The following is a 9,600-nucleotide window of genomic DNA, read 5'->3' on the forward strand; positions in this document are numbered from 1 at the left end:
AGATATTCTGTGCATTCCTCCGCCCTTTCCCTAAATTGTGAATATTGTACATTTAAACACTTACCATTGTAAGTATTTAAATATTACGTTACTTGTACAATGTATCTTAAAACATAAAATGAATATAAAATGTAAAAAGAGAATATTTCTATAGATAATAAATATAATTTTGATCTTATATATAGAAAAAACAATTTTCAAATAAGTTGGACGAGTAACGTTTTACAAAAAATATATACATTCAAAAGAAAAAATTTGTTTATTTTATACTTGTACTATTTATATCACTATATAATGTGTGTAAAGTAAATGTATCTTTTTAATTTAAATTTTAATTAGATTATTTTAATATAAATTAAAATTAAAAGGATTATATTTTGTGTATATATATTATATATAATTTTTTTTCTTTTTTAGCTAAAATATTAAATCTACAATAATTCCGAAAATACACAGCCATAATAAATTACAATTTATTTCAATCTTTAGAACCATATATATATATATATATAACAATTGTATCTTTTATTCTACATGGATTATATAAGAATTTTATTACAATATTTTATTTACTAAGTCGAACACCTAGAATATGCACGTCATTAGAAATGTAGATATAATTTTATTATAAATACTTTTCAATATTTTCACTATTGTTGCTTTTATAATACAATCAAAATTGCATAAGTATTTTCAACAAATATTTTACAAATGTGATTCACTATACATGAATCATAAAATAAAGTCATAATATTAATTTTTCAAATAACTAATGACAAAAGCTTGTTTTTAGCAAAACAATAGAGAAGAAAATTTATCGTATAATAATCACAAACATAACAATATTGACAGATATCATTATTTAGTGAATAATGTTATGATATTGATACGTTTGTGTCTTATTAATGTTAACAGAAAATTATACTATTACATATTTATTTGAAATTGTTATACAATAAGACTGTCACTGATACAGTGATTCGATTTGGCCTTTGTACAAGTGTATTGAGAATAACAAGGTACAAAACTTAAACTTTTCCATGATGTGCTTTATCTAGTGATTCTCCCGATGAATGTAAGGAACCTGAAATTTTTAAAAATGGTTCAATAAAATAAATATATTTTTTTCAATATAAGTTTCAATTGCATTGATGTATACAAGTAAAAAATACATCTATACTACAATTTAAAAAATGCAAGGAGATAAAAATAAATTTCGTTAAAATAAAAAATAATATAAAAATTCTGCGAAAACTTCGAGTTAATAATGCAAAATAAAGGAGTATTACAAAATATATTAGAAAATTGAAGATATATACATACATATTGTGTGTATCGTTAGCATAAATTAAAATTGATTAAGCTCTTTAACCTGACATCTATTTGAGATTATTTCCCTCCATAGTACTCCAAAACTTTCTCACTTTAGAGAAATGTTTGCGTCCTTGCATGCATAAAAATCAAAATAAAAAGAACAGATGATAGTAACAAACAAAATACTTCCTGAAAGGGCAGGAAGGAGGAGATGAATCTGATACTAATACTATGATAATCCAATGAACCCGTGTCGTCGCTTTGTGTGTCACATATTATTTTCACAAACCTTTGTGGTTGCGCGCACGTTGCTCTCGTTGATGAGGATGGAAACCAGAATTGCGTGGGGGCGGCAGTGAATCTTCCCCCCAAGGATGCGTCGTTCCAAGAGGTGGAGGAAAGCCGGGTGGAGGAAGAGGCGGGATGCGATCGCCACCGAATGGAAGAAGTGGTGGCGATCTGTGATGATTAAACGCTGGAAGCAAATGCGGTGGAGACATCGGTGGCGGTGGGGAACCGGCGTTATCGTACCTGCCGCCGGAAGTGAGCTGAGGAGGAGGCAACGGCGGCATCGGCGGAGGCGACGACAATCTGCCGCCGAGAGGTGGAGGACGCTGGCTGATATCGTACGGAGGTAGACCGGAGCTAGTGGGCGGTAAGGGTGGCAGATACGGCGGGAAACAGTGCAGATAGGAAGGCGGTGGCGGCGGAGGGACACCCGAGGAACCGCTAAACATTACTGGAGAGCTGGACGATTCTGTTCCTATGAATAACGGCGAAGTCACCGTTTCCCCGTTTGCTTCCAAGCCTGTTTGAAAATCAGTTTACGAAAATAAAACATCTACGAACTTGCAGTTCCGATGCATAATATCTTGCGCGATCCATCGTCTGTAGATGTGAACCTGAACACATTTCTGACGCGCTAATTATATATCTATATGATATTATTACATTGATTTGAATTACTACTTGCTAAGAAACTAGATAATCTTATTCTACAGATTGCAACATTATTCTACACAATTGTATAGTTCCTACAAAATCTTTATAATAAATTATTTGCTTATGCAAAAAGTAATGCATGTATAAAACATGTGAATAGAAAAAAAAAAATGTTACTGTAATGATCAAAGATAAATTTTATATATAATCCAAGCTAAAAATTAATTATTAAACTCTGCTAAATATGTATATAATAATATTTTGAAATAAAAATACTTACGATGTAGCTTTACTTCAGAATCATCGTTTAGATGTAAATTTTTCTCTACTAGTGTAAGACGATTACGTAATTGACCGGCCTCTGCTTTCGATTCGTCCAAACGGCGCTCATTTTGGCGGGCAGCAACCTTATAAAATATATAAAGTCTTGCATAAATTCTCCAGTAACATATACATATGAATACATATATTTTTTATATATGTATATATTTATTATATGTATAATAAATATGTATATTACCCATTGTTCATGTGCTTTCGTTTCCAGAGCAGATATTTGAGTTTTATATTCTCTCTCCTGATCCACAATCTCTCGTTTTAAGATTTCTACTTGTTGCCTGAAATAAAATTTCTTGTGATGAATGAATTGTAGTTTGCATATTTATTAAACAAGAATTCTTATAATCACAGGTACATTTAAGAATATTTTAACTTATTCTAAATATTAGTATAAATGATATGAATTTCGACGAATTAGATTCTCTCTTCATATTATTAAATTTATCATTAAATTTATCATTAAATTTGTAAAATTATATACTTACTTATAATTTTGTATTTCATTTTGCAATGTATGTATCCTTTCGACCGTCGATACAACTTCCCCTTGTTTCTGTAGCCACATAGCTTCTTCCCTAAAGTAATTATAGCATTAATAATTTATCTAAGTGTAAAACCATTTTTATTAAGACTAATCATTGCTTACTTTTGGCGTTCAGCTTCTTTTTCTTTGAAGAACTTTGACAATACTTCAAGCCGTGTCTCTGCGTCTTTCTTCTCTTTTTCAGCTATTTTACATTGATCACTTAATGCAGTTATCTCTTCCTTAACAAGTTTCATATGTTCTGCAATATAAAAATATCGTTATTAATTTAATTTAGTTACAGAAATATCATGGTGACTATTTCAAGATTTCTTATATTTAGGAAAACACCTTCTAATAACTGATGAGCACCTTCAACATCATTTAATCGTGTCTTTAATTCGTCTCTCTCCTCACGTAGTTGTAGTGCATCAATTTTAATGTGAAATACATCGTACAACTTTTCCAAGTCCAAATTGTTCGATTTGATTTGATCGATGACTTTTATCAGTTCCTTAACTTCTATTTCCTTGCCTTTCAATTCTTTATATAATGATGATTTCTCGATAAATAACTAAAAAAAAAATAACAAATTGTATATATATATATATATGTTTTAATAATTAAATTATTATATATATTAAATATCTACTTATTAATTATTAAGCGTATTTCATACACAACTTCCTATGTAATAATATTAATTTTTATTTAAAAGATATACTATTGCAAACTTACTTCATCTAATTGTTCTTCTAAATTATGTACTTTATCTGTTAATGTTTCTTCTTTATTATTCTTAGCATTTCTCAAAGTGCCCAGCTCGTCTTGAATTCGCGAAAATTCTACTTCATATTCCTCACATTTCTTCTTAGCAGAGGCAAAATCTGCTGATAAAGTCTCAAGCTGTAATAAAATATAAATCTTAGTTAAGTATATTTAATATGTAAAAATCATCTGTTAAAAAATTGATAAAATAATATGTGAATAGATATAAGACATATAAAATAAAATTAAAAAAATAAACGTAATAAAATATAATAATCTTTAGAACGTATATTTCGTTAAAACATATATTAACAAACCTCCAACTTATCAAATTCACGCTGCATGCAAAAACAGAAAAATTAATGCGTTCTATATCGAAAATCAAATCAAATAAAAACTAATAAAAACTAATCTAACAGAGAGAGACATTAATATGCAAACAGATTGCTCTCACCTCTTGAGCTTTAATATTTAACGCGTTCGTTAAGGATTCGTTTGCGGTTTGTTGAGCGTCTAATCGTGCTTGTAGATCTTCCACGGATTGAGCTAGCGGATTAATTTCATTATTCGACGATAAAACTTCTCTTAGCATACGTTCGAGTTCTAATCCAGCCTCTGTTGCATTCTCTAAATCTTTCTCCAACACAGACACCTGTTCCTCCAATTTTGTCTTTTCACTCTGCAACAGAGAAATATGAATATAGAATATGCGAGATTTTCAATTCAAACAGACATATAATAAAAAACGAAAGATACCTGTGACACTGCTAAATCAGCTTTTAGCGATGTAGCCATGTCTTCAGAATGAAATGAGTCATATTGTGTGGAACGTAACTAAAATATTTATATTTTAATGGAGTGTAACACATAAATTCGCATTTGAATAATGGAAAAAGAAAATATGACGAAGAGTATAAGTATACGAAGAATCAATTTGCACATGCATATTACTCACCTTTTGTTGGATAGATTCTATGTAGAAAGTTAAGTCTGACTGCTCTTTCTCAAGTGTATTAATTCTCGCTATGAGTTCTCTATCTCTTTTTATGTTCTAAAAAAAATGTAACACAATAAAGCTATATACTTTAATGTTAAATGCTTTATATAAATTGATATGCAAAAACAAATGGTAACTCATAAGTTATTCATAATTAATAAGATTTTAAATACAATCTTTTTTCCTCTTTTATACTTGGAATAAATTTTTTAAATTATAAATTTGAGTACTAGTGTTACAAATATAAGAAGTATATATTATTACCTCAATATAATAATATCCAAGAGTAAATACAAGTACTGTAATGGCTGTTACACATAGAAACATTAGTGTTTTCCAATAATTATGATCCAATTTTATTATGTCAAGTAAATTATCTTCTTCAGTTTCCGACTCTTCTTTCTATTGCAGAAAATCATATTATATGATATAAATATATATAAATAATTATTATAAAAATATTTTTTCTAAGACTTACTTGCTCCAGAAACTCGGTTGTTGTCTCGGTTATGCAATCATCAAGTGAGCAAACTTTATCTAAACAATTTAAAAAATATGTAATTATACTTTGAAAGCACTAGATATATATTACTAGATATTAGTAAAAAATAATTGATACCTTCTATTTCATCTGGTATAGATTTGGATGGTTTCTCCAAATTATTATCCTCTTTAATATCTTCATCTTTGTACAAAACCTTGTTTTCACTGTTTATGTAATCACCATATTCAGGTAAGGTTTCTTTTTCTTTTACAGGACTGACAAATTGATCTTTTTTATGTTCCAAATCTTCTCCAACATTCGATAAATCTTGATTCTGCAGAACTTTGTTAAAATTCGTTATTTGATTTGGGATGTTTTTTTGACTAGAATCTAGAGATTGCTCTGAATCAAGAATGCCAGGTGTTACATCATTAGAAAATTCATTAGGTTCTATAGGAACATCGTCCGAGCTAGCATCATCAGCTAAGTTTTCATTTTTATTTACACTGCTATGTACAATAAATTCCTCAGTAACTGAAATATCAGCAACACTATGATTTAATGCCTCGTCTATAATTACTATGTTTTCTTCAACAGTATGGCTCTCGGAAAATGGTTCTTTTGTGATATTTTCCTTAGCAGTTGTTTCCATAATAGGTGATAAGTTATTAGTTTCTGAAATTGTATTATCAGTTGTAACTTGGACAATTGTTTCTTTGTGACTAACATCTTCCTTTGTATTTTCTAGATGTATTTTATCACTTTCTGGTATATCATTGCTGCTTTGAATAGAAGCGCTCTTTGCGGCTGCAGTTTCTTTCAAATCAGATGAGACTGTTGATTTTTTTTCAAGAGAATCAATTGTATCTTGATTAAATCTATCTTGTTCTTCCTCACTCATTTCCTTTTGAAAATTTTCGACAAGATTATTAATGTCAGTTTTCGCAAAAGTTGTAGAATTATCATCCACTACAATTGAAGATGTTATTGGCAACTCTTTGGCAGGCTTAGAAGCATCTTCATGTACAAAATTATTGGATAAAGGCACGTCACTAAAAGATGTAGAGTTTTCCAAAGGAATAATGGATGCTTCTTCTTCTTCTATTTTTGTCTTGTCATCCAAAACTTTTGCACTCTCAATATTTTCATGTACAATTTCTTGCTGTATTTCTATCTTTTCTTTATTTGTAAGACTTGTATCTATGCTTGAGTCCAATTCTGTCTGAATAGTTGGAACATTGTTCTCAGTTACAATATCTTTAATTTCAACTTCTTCTGAAACCTGTTTCGACTGTAAATCTTTCTCAGCTGTGGAAACAAGTATGTCATTATTATTTTGAATAGTGTTCTCTGTTGTTGCACTGTCTTGTGAACTAGATAAAATTTGGAATGTTTTTGTAAGAGAGGCAAATATACCTTCGCTTTCTATTACTTCTTCTTTCTTATTATTTTCTATATTTTCTTCAGAGCTATCCGTTTCAACTTTATTATTCGATTTTTCTTCGTGTTTCAAATTTTTAGACGACTCATCTTTAGATTTACTACTTCCATCAAGTATTAGAGTATCATCTTTGCTCACTGTATCTAAAGTTGAATCGATTATTGCTTCTGAATTCTCTAACAGTATCTCAGTACTTGTCTCTTGACGAATATCTAGAGGTTTAATATCTTCAAGTTTACTACTAGCATCATTTTTGTCTGTCTGTAATTCCTCATTCTTGATGAATGTACTCTTGTCAGATGATGATTCTTTATAATCAGAATTTATTTTAGAATCAATTGAAGCTTGTTCATTTAGCAATGCAGTAGCATGCGCAACTTCCAATACAAAGCTAGGTTGTATAGATGGTTCATTCTCAGAATAAACTGTAGTACCATCTATTACTTCATAAGAAGGTGATACGCTATCTACATTGATTACTTGTGGTTCCTGTACAATGCTTTCATCTATGGATTTTACTGAACTTGGCGATGCCTCATTATCATTAGGGAGCAACTTATTTTTCAACAAAGGATGTTTTTTATGGATTTTTTCTGTTGTTGATTCAAGTTTTGCAGGCTGAACTTTATCAACTTCACCGTTAAACTTATAAACAGGCACTTCATACTGCAATTTATGTTGCAGGATTTTATATTCATTTAGGAAGGCCTTGGGTGCAAATCCACGTTTGCCATTTATCTGAAATAGAGATTAGTATATAAGAAAAATACATCCTTATGAGAAATAAATCGAAGATTTAAACAACAGCGATGGTACATCATTATAGTATAGAGTATAGATATTTAAAAAGAATTTTGAAATGTGTGAAAAAATTACTTTTCGATAACGTTCTTTTCATAACTAACGTATTAATGTTAAATATAAAAAACTGCATACCTCGACACCCCATAAATCTGTCCTTTTTCCAGCACCTTTACTAAAAACCTTGACATCTGCATTAACACCAAATGACATTACTTCACGATCATTTGGTGTGTAAACAAGTATTGTTCTGGCTAACGAAATGGGTTCTAAATAACAGAGAAAAAAATAAATCGGAATAGTTATAATGTATAAACGACTGAGTAGAAAATTAAAAAATGTGTTATGGGTTTTAAGGCTAAAGTATGGCTTCAATTACCCGAACAATCTGGGTCGTAACATAATTGTTTGTCGGATAGGGCGGCTAAGCATTGCGATATTATACAGAGAATTGTCACGACCAGAGGAAATAAAAGATTCGTAAACGGTCTGATTTCCGTCATATTTTCTCTATTGAAAAGTTCCACATCACTATACCGCTAGCACACACAATGACATTACACTAGTGGTGGGCGATGTTCACTCGATGTTTGGAAAATCGATATTTTTCATCACAACATCGATCATTTTTAATCGATGTTTTTGCTAATCGATGCATCGAGTAACAATCGATTATTAAAGAATAATATCGATGTTTCTTGAACTAACTTTGCTTTGCGAAATACACATGTCCATTGTCATCATTAAGGCCGATACATAGAGCTTCTGCACACAGGACGCGTCGACGCGTTAAGGCTGGTTTATAGAGGCCGTAAACTTTTTCCGTAACCGTAAATTTAAGGATTCAACCAATCGCGTTGCTTGATTCGGCAAGCAGAAAAAAACAAGTTGAAATTATAAATTATCATATAGCATTTAAATCATTACCAGGAACATCAACATTCCATGCTCAATTTTGTATCTATATACATATGAATAAAAAGTAAAATAATAAAAAATAATATAAATAACAGTAAAATAATACTCTACTTAAAAAGAACTCTACTTAAGGGCTGCGTTCGGAAACATCACCCTAGTGCATTCCCTCTCTTTCTATATCATTTCTCTCTCAGTGATATAGAAAGAGAGGGAATGCATTCGGGTAACGTTTCCGAATGCAGCCAAGGATATGCATGCTAGTTTGAAATTAATTGATTTTATTTTAGTACGTTTTTATTTTTCGTCATTTTAGTTGTCTTCTATTACTTTAAGGGCCGGTTTCACCATCTCTGATTAACTCAAAATCGGCCGATTAAACTATATCTTTGTCTCTTTTTAAGAACGTAGCTGAAAAGAGACAAAGATATAGTTTAATCGGTCGATTGAGTTAATCGGAGATGGTGAAACCGGCCCTAATACATTTTATTATTTTAATACGTTTTTGTTTGTCGACATTTTAGTTATTTTTTATTAACTTTTTGCCGGTTTCTTTCTCCTTTTAGCTATTCAAATCAGGCGCTCTTTATTCTGATCAAAAAAGAATCGATTAATATCGATATATTTGGCAAAATATCGATTTTCAAATATCGATTTTATTTTGCATCGATTATTTCCGAATCGATGCTTTTTTTTAACATCGCCACGTAAATGCACAACGTGACCATAAACTATACGTATGTATACTAGACAGGTATATCTTCCATTATACACGAAATTATATCAATTCTTGATACAATATCCATCTAGATATTCCGTGCATCGTGACTGTTGAATGTTCAAAAAAACATTTATGAAAATGATTTTCTCTATTCTAACAATAAAATAATTTGATCGCAAGCATTTCCTCCATTGATTTTTCCGCAATTTTCAATCTTTTGTTGAATGAAAATATCACTCTGCGTTTTTGTTTTTTTATTTATTTTCTCTTCTTACATAAGAACATTGAAAAAAATCCTGATTTTTTAAAAATTGACTTAAAAAATATAAAGGAAAATATTTTAAATAAAGACTCA

The 9,600-nt window shown here is 30.1% G+C and overlaps 1 protein-coding gene across 3 annotated transcripts; it reads right to left on the reverse strand.

The window, feature by feature from the left end:
- Positions 1-11: 11 nt before the first annotated feature.
- On the reverse strand, positions 12-8,198 carry Tango1 (transport and golgi organization 1). Of its 3 annotated transcripts, none has more exons than XR_014425118.1 (17): positions 7,989-8,198; positions 7,745-7,878; positions 5,503-7,546; positions 5,362-5,420; positions 5,148-5,285; positions 4,842-4,937; positions 4,643-4,720; positions 4,341-4,565; positions 3,857-4,024; positions 3,491-3,692; positions 3,242-3,380; positions 3,081-3,170; positions 2,777-2,873; positions 2,537-2,663; positions 1,604-2,122; positions 1,324-1,444; positions 12-1,084 (listed from the first exon to the last, which is right to left on the reverse strand). XR_014425118.1 is itself a non-coding variant. In XM_083035638.1 (16 exons), the coding sequence occupies exons 1-16, from the start codon at positions 8,110-8,112 to the stop codon at positions 1,029-1,031; spliced, it is 4,317 nt and encodes a 1,438-aa protein (XP_082891764.1). In that variant the 5' UTR covers positions 8,113-8,197; the 3' UTR covers positions 558-1,028. The 3 variants fall into 3 exon arrangements, 1 of the variants encoding a protein (XP_082891764.1); XR_014425117.1 differs by having other exon boundaries at positions 508-1,084; positions 3,470-3,692; XM_083035638.1 differs by lacking the exon at positions 1,324-1,444 and having other exon boundaries at positions 558-1,084; positions 3,470-3,692; positions 7,989-8,197.
- Between the last annotated feature and the right edge of the window lie 1,402 nt (positions 8,199-9,600).

Source organism: Prenolepis imparis, unplaced genomic scaffold (genome assembly GCF_030444845.1).
Source record: "Prenolepis imparis isolate NDT839.2.m4 unplaced genomic scaffold, iyPreImpa1.0 SCAF_4, whole genome shotgun sequence".
Lineage (NCBI taxonomy): Eukaryota > Metazoa > Arthropoda > Insecta > Hymenoptera > Formicidae > Prenolepis > Prenolepis imparis.